Source organism: Cnephaeus nilssonii, assembly GCF_951640355.1.
Source record: "Cnephaeus nilssonii genome assembly, chromosome: 11".
Lineage (NCBI taxonomy): Eukaryota > Metazoa > Chordata > Mammalia > Chiroptera > Vespertilionidae > Cnephaeus > Cnephaeus nilssonii.
In genome coordinates, this window is record NC_137082.1 from 5,711,831 (window position 1) to 5,730,167 (window position 18,337).

The 18,337-nt window shown below is 44.0% G+C and overlaps 1 protein-coding gene across 3 annotated transcripts in view; it reads left to right on the top strand.

Annotated features, from left to right (window-relative positions):
* Positions 1-18,337, top strand: part of LOC307107257 (serine/threonine-protein phosphatase 4 regulatory subunit 1-like) — an 80,377-nt gene that overhangs the window by 41,941 nt on the left and 20,099 nt on the right. For all 3 annotated transcript variants that reach the window (XM_079784384.1, XM_079784383.1, XM_079784385.1), the window contains 2 exons: positions 6,578-6,724; positions 17,717-17,824. In XM_079784384.1, the coding sequence (XP_079640510.1) occupies positions 6,578-6,724; positions 17,717-17,824 (255 nt within the window). The remainder of the gene's footprint in view (positions 1-6,577; positions 6,725-17,716; positions 17,825-18,337) is intronic.

Genomic DNA, 18,337 nt, shown 5'->3' on the forward strand with positions numbered 1-18,337 from the left:
CATATTACCTTTTTATTATGTAGGATGTGTGTGTGTGTATACATACATATATATATATATATATATATATATATATATATATATATATATATTGTTTTTTACACAGTACGAATCTTGCTTCCTAATGGTATTAACATGTATGTATGTGTGTATTCAGAAGGAAAATACTGGTGTTATTACTAAGCCTATGGTAGAATTACTGGCTGTAGTTTAAGATTACTTGTTCTCAGGCCATCTGCCCTGGAGACACACAGTCATGTGACTAGTACTACATTTTCAAGTCACTTGCATCAACCCTTCTCGTGGTGCATCTGATAGCTTGATATGCATTTAGGCTCATTTGTTTTCATTTTTTTTATTTGTAGGAATTGCTTTAGCATTTACATTTTGATTTAATTTAGACTTATAATTAGTTAAAATGTTTTTACGTGATTCCACAGGAAAAGCTGTAACACAGAGTCAGTATATTCAGAGAAACCTGACTTCCATTCTGATCCCCTTGCCTGTCTCTCCTGCCTCTTCAGGTTTTTTAGGAGTGCCTGATAAACCATTTTGAATAGGTATTGGTTTATTCTTACCTTTATAAAACACACACACACACACACACACACACACACACACACACGTAACTCTAAGCAAATTCACATATGTCCTTGTCTTCTGCCCCTTCTTTTCCTCTTCTCAGATGCAAGGTGGCTGCTGTGTTTGCTGCTCTGTTCTTTGCTTTTCCCACTGTCTAGGGTGTCCTGGGGACCAGCCCATAGCAGTCCAGGGAAAGCCTCCTTATTCCTTTGCTCTGGCTGCATAGCACTCCACTGAGCACATGTACCATTGTTTATCAGTAGACATTTGGGTTATCTCTACTTTTTTGCCACTTTAAAATTATTGCAACAAATAGCCTTATATCATTTCTATCTTTCAGTTTATTTTGGGAGTGGATTTCCACAAAGGCTAAATGTATTTATAATTTTTTATGATATGCTAAGTTTTCATTATTGTTATTTTCAAGAAATTCTACAATGTGGACTTGTATTTCTTCCTTGAGCCAAGCATTTTAAAAAGAGTAAATACTTACTTTTAAATGTTGAACAGTTTGTCAGGATTGAATGTAGTTTCAAAGAAGGAAAAAAGTCTCCCTATTTCCACTCTCCTAACATCAGTATTTTGATTAGTTTTGCATTTTCTTCTCTAGGTGCTTACATTTCCCCCACACAGGTCTCATCTGATGGTTTCTTCCATTCATTCATTTCTTCAGACAGGTTCTGAGTGCCCATAAGGAGCAAGGTGTGAGGCTTCATACTGGGGATAAAGAGAGGAGTAGGATATCCCCTCGTCTCCATTTCTGTCATCTTTAGACACAGAAATGTGATGAAATCATCTCACTGAACATGCCTCAGACTCTTTTCAGCCCTTGGGCACAGCCCACACTCCTTCATGGCTCACCTGTTCCCATCCTGCCACTGATGCCACAGGCACCTACCAGTCCCTTCATTCTCCTTGATCCTCCCGAATGCCCCTCCCCTCCTACTCTCACCAGTCTCTGCCTCACTTTCACAGAGGCTGGCCCTTCCAGATGGCCACAGTGTGGGCCGCTGGGAGTGCCTGAGGGTCCCTGATGAGTTAGGATTCTCACTTCAGCAAAGATGTACATTTTTTTACATGTGGGAGTGGGTATTCCAGGTCCCACCCAGCATCAGATCTCAGGCCAGCTTGTCTCTCTGTTCATCCTCAGGTATCTTTCATGGCCATTGAACATGCAGTGACTCCGTGTAAGGCATGAAATTAACAAAATTGGGCATATTATCAATATTATCACCTTGACTGCTGCTATTTAACAGCTCCCATTGCTGGACTCCCCTTGTCACACATCATGCTCCAGGATTAGCCAGGATTCTTGTTTACTCTTCCGAACCTCCCTGTGAAGTATTGGCACCCTTGTTAATTCATCCTGGCTGTAGAGGTGAGGAACTTGCGGTACAGAGGTGTGGTTGTATGTGTTGGGGAGCAGTGAGTTGGAGGAGGAACCCAGGATTTTGCGTCAATCTCACTAGGCTCATTTATTGTGTGTTTTAGGATTGCCCAGATTCCACTGGGTATTTTAACCGATACTTTCTCTCCCATTTTAGACTCTGAGCCCCTGACTGTACAGCTAGGACTTACTTAACTCTGGGGCCTAGCTTAGGGTCTGCTACCTATAGATATTTTCAGTAAAGAATCATAGAACTGAATCAGCTGTAAATATTCCACATTTCTTCAGCTGTCATGCGCTACTTGCCTTATGTCTCGGGGGAATGGATGTCCCATTCCCTAATTAAGTCTGTCTTCATTTCCTCTTTGCTTCCATCTTCTGTCTCATAAGCTTGCTTATTTTTCCAGGCCCTCTCATTGGCTTTTTTCTTCTGATTATTATTATTTTAAAAAATATATTTTTATTGATTTCAGAGAGGAAGGGAAAGGGAGAGATAGAAACATCAATGATGTGAGAGAATCAATGATCGGCTGCTCCCTGCCCACCCCCTACTGGGAATCGAGCCCACAACCTGGGCATGTGCCCTTGACTGGAATCAAACCTGGGACCCTTCAGTCCATAGGCTGATGCTCTATCCACTGAGCCAAACTGGCTAGGGCTCATTTGATTATAATCTTACCTAAGTCTCCCTCATCTTTTCGTCCCCTGGCCTTGACCCTGGATGCACTATCACTACTTTTCCTACTGCAAGCTTCTCAAACAAGGAGCCTCAGCAGCCTCTACCCCTGAATGGGCTCACAGTCGGGCCTCAGCTACTGCACTGCAGATGCTCCCAAAAGCCACGGACTCAACTCACCTCATTGTGAAATCCAGTGTTTTTGTTTTTTTAAAAAAATAAGTTTCCTTTTCTAAAATATCATGAAATATTTTAATCACAGGAGAGGTTTGTGTAATAAACACCCATATACCCACTGCTCTTATTCAACAAGTATTAACATTTTGCAATTTTGCTTCCAATCTTTCTGTTTATAGGTTACAGATATGGTTAAGACTGCTTTTTGCCCCCCTGACTCCCACTCGTCTTCCTCCCTCCCCTTCAGTAGAACTGCCATCCTGAGCTCAGGGTGACCCTTCCTACTGGGAATTTTAGAGTCACACTGCTGTGTAAGCGGCCCTGAATGAGACAGTGCCTTGTTTGGGGTGCTTTAAAGCCTTACCTAAGTGGCATCAGGCTTCACTCTCTATTCTGCCACTTGCTGGTTGGTATTTCTCCATGTTTAAGATCTATCCACATTGATCCGAAAGCTCTTGGTCATTCATTTTAACTGTGTTATGGAATTACATTTCTTTTTCCCCCACAATTTATTTTCCCTTGGCTTGATCCGTTTGTACCATTTGTTACTGTTAGGCACTTTGGGTTTTTGAAGACCCCTTTCTTGGATGCCCACCAGGCATTTCATGGCCCTGCCCTGCCAGTGGGTAAAAAGTGACCAGGATGTGGACTCTGTTCCTCCTGGGCTGGGATCGTCCTGACTCTTCCCTCTCTGGGCTCTGACACTGGTCTCTAAGAGATCCTAGCTAGCACTCATCTGGGGCACACTCACCTGAACCCTGGTCTGAGCCCTTCTGCTTGTTCCGTCATTCACCACACAGTCACCCTGCGACATGGCACTGTTACTGTCCACTGTGACGGAGGCCAGAGCAAGGCCCCGAGGGGGTAATTCCTGCACCCAGATGCCCAGCTAGTAATGGCAGAGCGCAGGTTGGGGTGCAGTGTTCACACCACTATCACCTGTTGGGCTCTTAGCTGCCCTTCCTCATTGCCTGCGTCGTCCCCAGTCTCTGCCCTGGCCTCCCCCGCCTTCCAGGGTGCTGTCTCGTCTTTTTCTCACAGTGCCAGGATTCCCTCTGTCTCAACTGCTTCTGTGGGCCTAGAGAGACCCATCTGCGGTGACAACCTGACTGCTGTCCCTCACCCATGTCCCTGAGGTGCGTGCGTCCTGACCTCCATCTCCATAGTCCACTGGATGGCTCTCCCTGGAGATCCGTTGCACCACGTGGAGCTCAAGACTCCAGCCTACACCTTTCTCTTTCCCCTCAGTCTTGGTTCCTCCCTTATCTCTCTTTTGGTTACTGGAGGCCTGAGGTAAAAACTCTAGAGTCGCCCTAACCGGTTTGGCTCAGTGGATAGAGCGTCGGCCTGTGGACTTAAAGGTCCCAGGTTTGATTCCGGTCAAGGGCATGTACCTTGGTTGCGGGCACATCCCCTGTAGGAGGTGTGCAGGAGGCAGCTGATCGATGTTTCTCTCCCATTGATGTTTCTAACTCTCTATCACTCTCCCTTCCTCTCTGTAAAAAATCAATAAAATATATTTAAAAAAAAAACACACAAAAAAAATACCTCTAGAGTCACCTTAGATTTTCTGTGATCATCTTCAGTGATGACTCACCTCTTTTTGGCCGTGTCTCTTACACCTACCCTCTCCTTTTTGCCCCTGGCCCTTGGATCCAGAGCGGGAAGCAACCCTGCCTGGGAGCCCCTCGCCTGCTCTCAGCTTTCAGAACCCCTTGAGGTTTCTAGTTATCCTCACTGAAGCCGAGTCTGACCTGATTCCTCCTCTGCCAGCTCTCGGGGCTTCCTGTGGCACCACAATAATCACCAGGAGTCTTAGTGGAATACTGAAACCTTTCCACTCTGACCTCAGCTGACATTTCAGCCTCCCACTCCACCACTTCACCCAGGCCACCTCACTGCTGTCATCTGGGACGCCTCACGTGTCTCCACAGTTCCTCTCTATACCTTTGAGCACACTGTTCTCTCCCCTTGCCTTGCTTGTGTATGAGTGTCCTGGGGCAGCCGCAACCAGAGGCTGGATGTTGAGACAACAGGCATTGATTCTTTTACAGTTCTGGAGACCCGAGTCCAAATCAAGGTGTTGTAAGGGACGTGCTTGCTTTGGAGGCTCCAGGGGAGGATCCTTCCTGCCTCGTCCAGTTTCCGGAGGCTGCTGGCTTCCTTGGCTTGTGGCTGCATCAATCCCATCTCTACCTCCATCTTCACATGGCCTTATTACCTCTTTTGTCTATCTTCTCCTCTTACCTTTCCCTTGTAAGGACCCTTGTGATTGCATTTAGGGCCCACCCCAATAATCCTAGATGACCTCAAGATCCTGAACTTAATCATTAATCACATCTGCAAAGACTTTTCCTCCAAATAAGGTCCCATACAGAGATTGCAAGGATTTGCCATGGATATAACTTTTTGGGGCCACACTTCCCCTTAAGCAGGCTTCAAACTGCCTTTGCTATCTGGCTCCATGTCCACTCATGGCTCCTCCTCGCTGTCTGGTGTGCCCTCCCAGCTGCCCTCTAGCCTTTTGAGCCATCACCTTGGATTGTGTCCCGCAGGGAGGCAGCTGACAGGTCTGACTCCTCTGTTCTGTGGTTCTCTCTTGTTCTCTGCTCCTGGCATAGACACTCACCAAGTGCTCGACACCTCAGAGTTATTGGGGGCATCGCTGTCTCTAGTTGGACATGCGGTCCCGTCACCTTGCCTGGTGATATTGCCTTTTCTCTGTTCACCTCCCCCACCACGATCGCTGCAATCACTTCCTCGCTGACCTCTCTGCCCTCAGTCTGTCATCGCCTCCAATTTCCTCAGTACACAGTGCCGGAAAGATCTTCCAAAATACTTTTTCATCCTGTCACCTGTTCAGAAAGTTAATGCTGTGGCTTTAGTCTCAGAGGCTGGCTCTCTGTAACCGCTCTCTGCTCCACATCTGTGACTCTTCGCTGTTCTCCTGCCTCAACATAGGCCTGGAGCGCCATATTCTGTGACTGGCTCCATCAATTGGAATTTCCTCTGCTTTCATTTTTCCAAAAATGTCATCTCTCCAGCATCCTAGGTTCCCTCCAAGTTCTGGTGCTTGCTCACCCCAGGCCCACTATGAATTACAGCCTTCTGCCTTTCTCTTCTCTGCACAGAGTCCTCCAGTTCCTGTCCTGCACACAGGGCCTCCTCTGAGCCCTGCCTCCTGTTGCAGCTGACAGGATTCACGCCTGGGCGTGGTGTCCTAGTGTTTTGCAAAGCAGTGGGAAGCTGCACTCCATGTCATCAACCTGCTGCCAGGTCCTGAGGGTGCACAGGAGGACAGAGGACAAGTTAGACATGGCACCCAGCCATGTCTGGGTGGGAAAGACAGACGGCATTGTGTCACCATACAGAAAAATGTGTGCATTTGTGTGTGTGTGCATGTGTGCACGTGTGTACATGTGAGTGTGCACATGCACACGTGTGCATCTATATGAGTGTAGATCTGGGACATGAGTCATTAGAGGAAAGTGTGGGGTGCTGTTAGGGTACTGATGGGGCCTGACCTGATGGGGTTCAGGAGAAGGACATTGGCCTGAGAGCATCGAATGGCAGGAGCCAGTCGGGCAGAGGGAATGCATGTTCTAAGGTCTCAGGAAGGAAGTATGCCTGAAGGTTCCAGACCATTGTGGAGGGGAGGCAGGGCCAGCTGGGTGCTCTGCTGAGAAAGCTTCATCTTCATCCTGGGAGCACTTGGGCTCACTCTGTGATTCCCCTTTGCCTTTTTCCTCTTCTAGGTTAGAAAGTCAAGCCAGGAAGTGCTCTTGATTCTTCTGGAGCAGGATCTGATTTTCCAGCACGATATTGAAAACAAAGTGTGTCCAATCCTGCTGGCGCTCTCTGCCCCAGACAGTGACGACGAATGCAAAGCCGAAGCCGTGAACGTAAGTCTGTCTGGGGAACAACAGACCCATGCCTGGTGGCTGTCCAGGGGCTGGGCGTGTGTGTGACTTGAAGTGTCCCATGTGTTCACTGTTGGCCAGCCCTGTTCTCATAAACAAGGTAGCTGGTGGTTCGGCCTTGCTCAGAGAAAATTCATGGTTCAGATCTGAGTGTGTTTGAAAGTGACTATGTCGCCAATTGCTTTAAGAAGGCAAAGCATGGGATGTCAGTGATTTGGGCAGAATTGGGGCAACTGTCTTCACTTTCTGCTGGGCAGGATGCTGAGATTTGTAGGTGAATCCTTAAACCTGCTTGGATCATGGACCTGGTTTCCCAAAGTAAGGAACCTGGTGTGACATGGGAGATGATTTTAGGTGGTACCAGGACAATTAAATCCTCGTAGGCATGTGTGACTATTTTATTGATTAGGCAAGACTAAAGTGGGCATGTCACTAGGTAAGAAAGAGGCACTCTGAAGAATGCAGTTTGGGAAATGCTATGTTAAGTATTTGTTTTTTGTTTTTTTAATAAATCTTTATTGTTCAGGTTATTACAATTGTTCCTCTTTTTTCCCCCCCATATCTCCCCTCCACCCGGTTCCCACTCCACCTTCTGCCCTTACCCCCTCCCCCCACTGTCCTCATCCATAGGTGTATGATTTTTGTCCAGTCTCTTCCCGCACCCCCCACACCCCTTTCCCCCTGAGAATTGTCAATCCACTCCCTTTCTATGCCCCTGATTCTATTATATTCACCAGTTTATTCTGTTCTTCAGATTTTTTATTCACTTGATTTTTAGATTCACTTGTTGATAGATATGTATTTGTTGTTCATAATTTTTATCTTTACCTTTTTCTTCTTCTTCCTCTTCTTAAAGAATACCTTTCAGCATTTCATATAATACTGGTTTGGTGGTGATGAACTCCTTTAGCTTTTTCTTATCTGTGAAGCTCTTTATCTGCCCTTCAATTCTGAATGATAGCTTTGCTGGGTAGAGTAATCTTGGTTGTAGGTTCTTGCTATTCATCACTTTGAATATTTCTTGCCACTCCCATCTGGCCTGCATAGTTTCTGTTGAGAAATCCGCTGACAGTCGTATGGGTGCTCCCTTGTAGGTAACTAACTGTTTTTCTCTTCTGCTTTTAATATTCTCTCTTTGTCTTTTGCTCTTGGCATTTTAATTATGATGTGTCTTGGTGTGGTCCTCTTTGGATTTCTTTTGTTTGGGGTTCTCTGCGCTTCCTGGACTTGTAAGTCTATTTCTTTCACCAGGTGGGGGAAGTTTTCTGTCATTATTTCTTCAAATAGGTTTTCAGTATCTTGCTCTCTCTCTTCTTCTGGCACACCAATAATTCGGATGTTGGTACGCTTGAAGTTGTCCCAGAGGCTCCTTACACTATCTTCAAATTCTTGGATTCTTTTTTCTTTTCTGGTTGGGTGTTTTTTGCTTCTTTGTATTTCGAATCTTTGATTTGATTCTTGCGATCCTCTAGTCTGCTGTTGGATCTCTGTATATTATTTTTTATTTCAGTCAGTGTATGCTTAATTTCTAGTTGGTCCTTTTTCATATCCTCGAGAGTCTTGCTAAATTTATCGGCCTTTTCTAGGAAATTCTTGAAAAACCTTATAACCGTGGTTTTGAACTATATATCCAGTCATTTGCTTTCCTCCATTTCTTTCATTTGTGACCTGTTTCTTTGTCTCCGCATTTTGGCTGCTTCCCTGCGTTGATAGAGTGGCTTTGTGTGCTAGGTGTCCTATGGGGCCCAATGGCTCAGCCTCCCCAGTTACCTGAGGTGGACACTCTTGGTGCATCCCTTTTGTGGACTGTGTGCACAGTCTTGTTGTAGTTACGCCTTGATTGTTGTTGGTATCACTGGGAGGAATTAATCTGCAGGCCAATTAGCTGTGAGGATCAGCTGTGTCTACGCTGGGAGAACTTCTGTGCTGGAGACACCCTTATGAGACAAGACTTGCAAAAGCCTCTGTGCTCAGCTTGGATTGGGGCGGAGTCTCAGGGCTGAGCAGACAGCAATGGCTTCCCATCAGCCCTGCCCTAAGAGGCCCCACGGGTCTCAGTGTCACGTGGTAATTGCTGCAAGCACCTCTGAGAGAAAGCCACCCTAGAGTTTCGCCTGCTTCCAGACAGTCCAGTTTCTCCCCAAATGAGTCTGGGTCCCCAGAGTCTCACCCTGAACGAGTTCAGAGTGGTCAGGAGCTTTTGTCTCCCTCCCAGTTGAGAAAGCCAGCTGTGTACTCAGTTGTCAGCCCTCTCCATGTGCGTGCGTCTCCGTACCTCTGCCTTCTGCAGCTCCTCTGAGTCTCAGTGTGCTTTTCTCTTTTCTTCTAGTTGTAGAATTTCCACTCAGCCAGCCTTCCTGTGTTTCTGGATGATGTCGTTTTGTCTTTTAGTTGTAGTTTTGAAATTGTTGTGCGAGGCAGCAGTTTAGGTGTTTACCTATGCTGCCATCTTGATTTCTCCCCCTATGTTAAGTATTTGTGCTGATACCAGTTAAAGGCGTACAATTAAAGGACTAGTCTAAACTAAATTTCTTCTGCTTTTAACAGTTAATTTTGTGGTGTTCTTGGGTTTGTAGGATTCTGTATGCATTGTGAAGTGATTGTCAATCAGGGGCTTTCTGTTGGCTTCTGGAACCCTTGTTCACACACAGACTATTGAACAGTCAGTACCTATGGTCATGGATTGCTTGAGACCAAGACTCCCCAAGGGAAGGTCACCCAAGGCCATCGTGTTTTCTTAGCTGCTGTCCCCACCGCTGCCCCTTGACCCATGCAGGAGGTGCTGCCCAGCATGGCCTTTCTATTTGTGTCCTAGAAGTAAACAGCCCCAGCATTTTAGGAAACATCCTACCCAAGGTGGTAACATCATAAGCCTCAGTTACGAGTGCAGTAAGGTATAGGAGATAGCTGTTTTCTTGTTTAGAACAGAATGACGTTAGAGAAAGGAATTCTTCTCTTTGTCACAGTGTGGAAGCATTGTACACCGTGGAGCCAAAAAATTGTATTAGAGCATCAGAACATCTGGCAGTTATTCTTCATTTATGTAAAAGTTTTCCTCAACTCTGAGTTAGAGATCTGGCTTTTTAAACTAATTTAATATTTTGCATATCCCATATGTTTATAAGATGAATCAGGCTGAAGAATAATTGATTATTAAAATTCAAATTCTCCAGGGTTCTCTTATAAATTTCAAGTTTCTCTCTAAGAAATTAAATTTGTTGTGCGAAACGAACCTGGATAATACCATTAGTTGGAGTATTTGGCAGTTGAGTAGTGAACTTTGCCAACTCAATCTTCTTTTTTTCGTTTGAAAGTTGGTTAGGCAAATTTCCAAGGTTACGACTGACAACCAAATATCTTATCCCTAAAGACTGATAATACCATGAAAAATAATGCTAAAGGCATTTTTGCATGAGTTTTATTTTGTTTTGTTTCCAACCATTCCATTCTTGTCAACAATATTGTTCTTCTTTTTTTGTGTGGTGAAAATATTTGGAAAATATAACAAGCCTTCAAAAAGCTATCTCCACAAATCACTTGCAGAACAAATTAGTTCACATAAATTGTATTTTTCATTCCAACTGAGTTGCTGATATCATTATTTGAATGTCTAAGCATTCAGATGTGGCTGCAGAGAACAAAAGCGGTCTTGAGCTCTTGGCAGGCCAGGCACATCTGTGATTCCAGTACTTTGGGAGGGGAGGGGGGGCTGCACTTTGCTCCCCATGCTGCCCTGGTGTAAGGTGGCCTGGGTCTAGTCTGGCCCATGCCTGCTTTGGTCACATTCACAAGCTGTTCTGTCTTCCTTTCCTGGAGCCCTGAGGCTCAGGAGTCTTGGGGGGCTCACACCTTGGACACCCAGAGTTGTGGAGCACGTTTGGGCACTGTTTCTTTTGAGCTAGAAAAGTGTGTTCAGTCTTTGGACATTTGGATGGAGAGTAGATTTCATTCTTCCAGGAAAAGAAGACCATGTGTGATTCACAGAGCCCCCAAGGTGGACAGGGTTCTCAGTTAGCTGCTCTGTGAGTCAAACGCCAAACACTGGGCACTGAGGTGTGCTTGTGAAGAGGTGACATGTGGGAGGAGAAGCAAATGGGACTGCTCTGATGCCCTTGTGTTTTAGGGCTCTCTTTGCACCATATGGTGTGAGTGATGCTGTGTCCATGTACATAAACACACTCTCAGGTCAGTGCCGTTTTACAGGAAGTGCTGCTCGCTCCCAGGAAATGTCAGGCCTCCATAGACAGGTGTGCTTCTGTCCATTAGACTTTTCATTCTCATTGGAAGTTGCACTCTGGATTCTGATGCCAGCAACCCCAGTGCATATGTGATTAGGAAAATCAGAGCAGCCAACTAGATGCCTCCTGGGCATTCTTGAGTTGTGCAGAACAAATGACATGTTTCTTACATCCTAGCTTCTCACACATGCATGCATTTTGATTTGTGAAGTCTTTTTAGCTTTGCCAGAACATGGTAGTGATGCCCCCCTTCATATGTTTGGAAGGCTTGCTTCATATCTGTCTTCTCCCATCCAGCAGCTGAATTGTGAACTTCCTTTGTTTGTTTATTTCCTCTTCCAAATGGTGAACTTCTTAAACACAGGCGTCTTTCCACCATCAGCACCCAGCACAGTGCTGGGCCCAGAGTCTATACTAAGTAAATTAAAAAAAATTGATTTCAGAGAAGAAGGGAGAGGGAGAAATAGAAACATCAATGATGAGAGAGAAACATTGATTGGCTGCCTCCTGCACGCCCCACACTGGGGATCGAGCCCGCAACCGGGCATGTGCCCTGACCGGAGGATATTGAACCTTGATTCACAGGTCGACACTCAACCACTGAGCCACACCAGCCAGGCAGTAAATGTTTTTAAATGAATGGATCGGTATAAACTGGAAGCACTGTATCCTGTAATTACATCTAGACAGCACAAACAGGCCACCAGAGACCAATTATAATTCCTCGTGCTTGCAAGAAGGCCATTAGCATTCTGAGATTATAACTAATTGTCAGAAGCCTATTTTTCTCTCCCAACACGTTTTCACATTAAAGCTTCCTCATTTTTTGTCGTCATTCCTATTTTTAAGCTCATTTTTATTTGCGCATTTACTTAAAAAGAATGTTGTGGTTATGTGCTATAAGGAATAGTTGGCTCCAAGCAACTAAGTAAAGATCGTCATTCCATACAAGTGGTTCCCAAGGCCACAGGACTATCATTTCTGGTCACTCGGTGTGCTGACTTCTAATGATTCAGGATTGGTTTTGTACAGGTAGTAATAGGTCATGTGGGCGGGGTAGGTGGGCAGGGTGGAGAGACATACTGGGCCCCCTTTAGTTGCCCGTTACCCTGGATACAGAAGCCTGGTGTTCGGCAGCTCTGCCTTGCATCAGATGAGAGACACATGTCCTCTGGTTTGGAAAGACACGGTCTTTTCCTCATTTGTGTTGTGGGGACAGTTTCCCCTTCTCCACCTTCCCTTCTTGTCTGCTGGGTGCAGATTCCAGTGGGCTGCCAATCCAGTGGGCTGCCAAGTGTGGACTTCAGAGACAGAAAGTCCTCTGCCCCCTGCCCTGCTTCCTCCCTTCTTCCCTTCATTCCTTCCTTCTTCCCCTTCTTTTGGGCCTTGGGGGTGTGGGAGATTTCTTAAAAGTTTTTTTGGGGAGGTCGTTTTATATTTTGTTTTCAAACTGGTAAGAAAAGTTGCAGGAATGAACTCCTGTATACTAGTTATCCACCTTCTCCATGGTTTATGTTCAGCGCCATTTGTTTTCTCGTGTTCTCTCTCTCTGTACATACAATCACCCACAATACACACACATGTAGATGCATACATACACAGGTGTATATATTTTTGTGAGCCATTTGAGAGTAAATTGGAGACATTGTACCCCTTTCCTCCTAAATACTTCAGTGCATACTCCTAAAAACAAGAGCATTCTCTCTTTTACAACCATAGTGCATTGATCAAAATCAGGACAGTTCATGTTAAGATGTCATTTGTCCAGGATCCAGTGCAGGATCCCACAGTGCACTGAATTGTCGTGTTTCTTTGGTCTCCTTTAATCTGGAACAGATCCTGCGTCTGTCTTTGAATTTCATAATGTTAACCTGTTGGAAGAGTACAGGCCAGTTCTCTGGTAGAATGTCTCCCAATTTGAGTTTGTCTGATGTTTCTTCATGAGTAGATCCAGGGTCTGCCCCTCTGGCAGGATATCATGGAAGCGATGTGTACTCATGTGTAACATCAGGAGGCCCAAGACTTCCGTTTGTCCCGATTTTCATTATATTAACTCTGGTGACTTAGTAGATAGAGGTGGTGTCTGCCAAGTTTCTCCCATGTACTACTTTGCACTCTAGAAATAATGAGAGTTACTTTGAAGCTATGTAAGTATGCTTTTCATCAACCCTCACCCCCTAGTACTAGCACCCAGTGATGGTTCTAGTTGACATTCTACTGTGAAGAGTGTTCCCTTCTCCATTATTTGCTAACATTTTGTTGAGGATTTTCACATCTATATTCAAGAGGACTATTGTAGGCAATTTTCTTTTCCTATTATGTTTTTGTCAGGTTTAGAATCAGGGTTATTGTGGCCTCAAAAATTGAGTTGGGAAGTATTTCTGTTCTCCTGTTTTCTGAAAGATACTAGAAGCCCGGTGCACGAAATTCGTGCACGGAGGGGGGTTGTCCCTCAGCCCAGCCTGTACCCTCTCCAATATGGGACCCCTCAAGGGATGTCCGACTGCCCGTTTAGGCCCGATCCCGGTGGGATCGGGCCTAAACGGGCAGTCGGACATCCCTTTCACAATCCAGGACTGCTGGCTCCCAACTGCTTGCCTGCCTGCCTTCCTGATTGCCCCTAACCGCTTCTGCCTGCCAGCCTGATCACCCCCTAACCACTCCGCTGCCAGCCTGGTTGATGCTTAACTGCTCCCCTGCCAGCCTGTTTGCCCCCAACTTCCCTCCTCTGCCAGCCTGGTCACCCCTAACTGCCCTCTCCTGCAGGGTTGATCACCTCCAACTGCCCTCCCTTGCAGGCCTGGTCCCTCACAACTGCCCTCCCTTGCAGGCCGGGTGCCTCCCAACTGCCCTCTCCTGCTGGCCATCTTGTGGTGGCCATCTTGTGTCCACATGGGGGCAGGATCTTTGACCACATGGGGGCAGCTATATTGTGTGTTGCAGTGATGATCAATCTGTATATTACTCTTTTATTAGATAGGATAGAGGCCTGGTGCACAGGTGGGGGCCAGCTGGTTTGCCCTGAAGGGTGTCACAAATAAGGGTGGGGGTTCCCTTGGGGTGTGGGGTGGCCTGAGCGTGGGGCCTGTGGTGGTTTGCAGGCCGGCCACGCCTCCTGGCAACCCAAGGGGAGGCCCTGGTATCTGGAATTTATTTTCCTTCTACAATTGAAACTTTGTAGCCTGGGGCGGCAGCCATTTCTGGGGCAGTTAATTCACCTTCTACAATTGAAACTTTGTAGCCTTAAGCGGGTGGGACCAGACAGGGTGTGCGGAAAGCTTTGCTTCCCCTGTTGCCGCCGGCAACCCTGTTCTGCTCTCTCAAGCTCCATTCTGCCGCCATTTGTTTGAATTTGTTTACCTTCTATAATTGAAACTTGGTAGCTTGAGTGGAGGCTTAGGCCTGCAATGTCTATGGAAAGCTTGGCTTCCTCTGTTACCTAGGAAACCTTGCTCACTGTGGCTGTAGCCATCTTGGATTGCGGTTAATTTGCATACTCGCCCTGATTGGCTGGTGGGCGTGGCTTGGCTGGTGGGCGTGGTCTATGTAGCGGAGTGATGGTTAATTTGCATATTACCATTTTATTAGAGAGGATTGTTTAAGATTGGTGTTATTTTCCCCTTAAATATTTGTTAGAATTCATGGGTAAAACCTTTGTGAGATGGTTTTGATAATAGACTCAGTTCTTTATGTGGGGCTATTGAGATTTGTTATTACATTCGTGTCATTGTGTAAGTTGTATATCTTAGGGAATATAATTTTATTTAAGTTGTTAAATTTATTGGGGTAAAGTTGTTTACAATATTTCCTTATCTCTCTAATGCCTGTAAGATCTGTAGTGTTATTCCTTTCAGTTATGATATTGATAATTTGTGTTTTCTCTCTTAATTTTTTTTTCTTGATCATCTTGCTAGGGATTTATCAATTTTATTAATATTCTCAAAGAACCAGTTTTTGGCTTTGTCAATTTCTTTATTGTTTATTTTCTTTTTAATTGATTTCTGCTGTTTATTATTTCCTTTCTTCTAATTATATGAGTTCAATTTGTCAGCATTTTTCTAGCTTCCTAAGGAGGATACAGTAATTTTAAGCCTACCTTTTCCATTTAAAGCTACACATTTAATGTTTATATTTTTATGGTATACTGACCCTTTAATTAAGGCATGACTTTTAAAAAATCTCTGGTAGTAATCAGTATTTTGTAGTCTACTGTGATATTACTATCACCACTCCATCTTTACTATTTGTCATTGTATGCTTTACTATTTGTCATTGTATGTTTCTGTTCTTTTTTTGCTCCCAACCTGAAATATTTTACATTTAAAGTGTTCCTGCTTTCATTAGCATATAGTTGGGGCTTGCTTTTATATCTAGTCTGACAGTTTCTGTCTTTTAATTGGAGTGTTTAAGTCCATTTATGTTTAATGTAATTATTGATATATTTGGATTTAATTTTGCCATTTTGTTATTTTTTTTTTTCATTTGTCTCATTCATTTTTGTCCCTCTGTTAATTCTTTCCTGCCTTCTTTTGGAGTAGAGTATCTTTTTAGTACTGTGTTTTAATTTCTCTACTGGAGAGTTAAAAAAAATATAGTACATTGTAATAATGTAGTTCCAGCCACTTTCTTTCCTCTCTGTGCTGTTTTTCTTTTTCATGTATACTATAACATATATATTACATTATGAACCTGATATCATGGTATTGAACATATATATTACATTATGAACCTGATATCATGATATCATCCCACAGGTCTCTGTGGATCTCTTTTTTCTCTCCTATCATTTTTCTCTCTGATGTTCAGATTTCATCATTTTTATCAACCTATCTTTTAAGTTCAATGAATCTTTTTGTCATCTGCAGTTTTTTATTTCTGTTGTTGTGCTTTCCAGCTCTAGAATTTCCATTTTGACCTTTTTTATAGTTTCTAATTATCTGTGATACAGAGATTCCCTATATTTTCTTCCTTGGGCATATGTGTTTCTTTTATGCGTTGAACATATTTATAATAGCTCCTTTTAAATCCTTACCTGGTGGTTGAAACACTTGAATCATCTTGGTGTTGATAAGGTAAAGTTCCCATTAACTGCTTTAAAAAAATTATGTATCACTTTTTGCTGTCAATACATAGGTAGTTATTTTTAATTGAACACTAAACAGTATAAATGATACACTACAGAGGCTCTGGATTCCGTTTTATTTCTCCAAGGTAGTTTTTTATGTAGTAGGCAGTTATCTTGTCTGATCTCCAACTCCCAACTGTCTCCTTTGAGCAGCACTAAACTCTCTGTTCAGTTTGTTTAGTTTCTTGCTGCTGCTTTTTTGCTGGTTCCTCTGGGAACTACATGTGTAGTTTAGTAGTCAGCCAAAGAACTTGCTTGCACATCTTCCCCATTGCAGTTCACCTTTAAATGGTAGCTTCCCCTCCATTTTCTGCCTTTTGGTTGCTCTCCAATGGTTGTTTTTTTATGTGTTTCTTTTTTTCTTTACGATTCTGTAATTGTTATCTGCAAGAGTTTTATGTCTGACCAACCTAGTGTGTTATTACCAGAGTCTTGATTTTTTTTCTAGTTTTCATTTCTTTGATTAATTTTCCCATCTTTTCATTCATTATGGCCCTGTTTTCATTTTAGTCCTTGTGTGTTTTTACAATAGCTGTTTTAAAGTCCTTTTCATGGCAGCTCGTTCTAACATCTGGTCCTCGTTGGGTTTGTTTCTACTAACTGATATTTATCTTGAATATGGGTCACATTTCCCCATTTCTTCTCATGTCTGAATCTTTTATTGCCTGTAGTATGTTCTTGATGAAACATTGTAGAAATCTGGATTCTGTTATTTTTCTCTGAAGAATGTTAACTTTATTCTAGCAAACAGTTTAGATTCTGTTTCCCCTGCAGCTATCAGCAGTTGAAACTACTTTGTTCCTTTTGCCTTCAGGCTACTGCTTTTCTTTGTGAATCTGACCATCTCCCCTGTGCCTGCACAGATTAGAGTAGGATTTAATCACAGATTTGGGGGGCTTTCCCTTTCTTAGTTCTCTCATTCCTTCTTCCCAGGATTTCTAACCTCATGTGTCAGCTGCTTTGGCAACCTCAGTCTCTGTTCTCTGACTTCTTAAACCAGTTATACTGTAGCTTTTGCTTGAGGTCCAGTTACTCTGCATTGCCACGCAGAATGAGGATGCCCCAGGCAAAAAAAAGCAATAGCAATGCACATTTTACCCAGTATGGTTCCCTTCTCTCAGGGGTCTGCTCTCCTTTGTTTCCATCAACATTTGATCCATCTCCAGTGCCTACAGGTCACTTTTTGTACTGTGTCCAGCTCCTACTGTATGTCCCCCTCACCACTCTTTGGTTTTGGTCACATTACTTAACCTCTTTGAGTGTTAATTTCCTCATTTGGAAAAATGAGGATAAATAATACCTTGTCATAGGGTTTGGGGAAGGTAAAACGAGTTATTGCACATGAATTGTTCACTTTTGTGTTGGGAACACAGTGGGTCCCTCTAATGATAACCCTTGAGCTTCAGACAAATGCTTATCTGAGTAAAATTTGAAAGATATTTGGCCTTTTATTGATCATAGAACTTGACGGAACTCAAAAGAAGGTGTTTTCTGTTTTTACTTCTTGGGTATTTTGGTAATATTTTGAATATTAGCTTTTGGAACCTAAGTAGTGATGTGCAACACATAAGCTTTGGTATTTCAAGTGACTGATTTTCTTCTTTTTTATAGATCATCTGCAAACTGGCTTCAGTGCTGAGCAAGAGCACAGTGGAACGCCTGCTGCTCCCTCGATTCTGTGAATTATGTGGTGATGGGAAGCTCTTTCAAGTTCGGAAGGTGAGCACATACAGTTTCAAAACTTGAAAAATTCAAACGTTAAAAAATTCAAAATCCATGCCTGTAAAGTTTCTGGACTTCCTCAGTAGACATGGTCTGGAAGGAAAACATGGCCAGAGCGAACTGTGTGAGGAAAACATCTGAACAGCGTTGCCAGTTTTTACTGCAAGTAGGGAATGCAGAGCGCCCTGGGGGTGAGATTGTGTCTGAGTATGCCTGTGGTTCGCCTGTTGTTCTTAGGAGCGAGGGGACCTTGCTGACTGTGACCCAATGCCTTTGCCTAGACGAGCAGAGCCTTTCATTTTCTTGGGTGACTTGCCCTACTTCCAACTCCTATCCTACCCCGCCCTCTTCCCTTTTCATCGCTTGTGACTTGGTTGTCAAATTCTTCCTTTTGAAGGCCAATGCTACCCCTCCCTGAACAGCCTCATCTTCCCTCTGGTCTCTCCTCATGACTCATCAACAAGAAGATCGGTCTCATTTGGTCTTATTTACCATGCGGAGAATATGAAG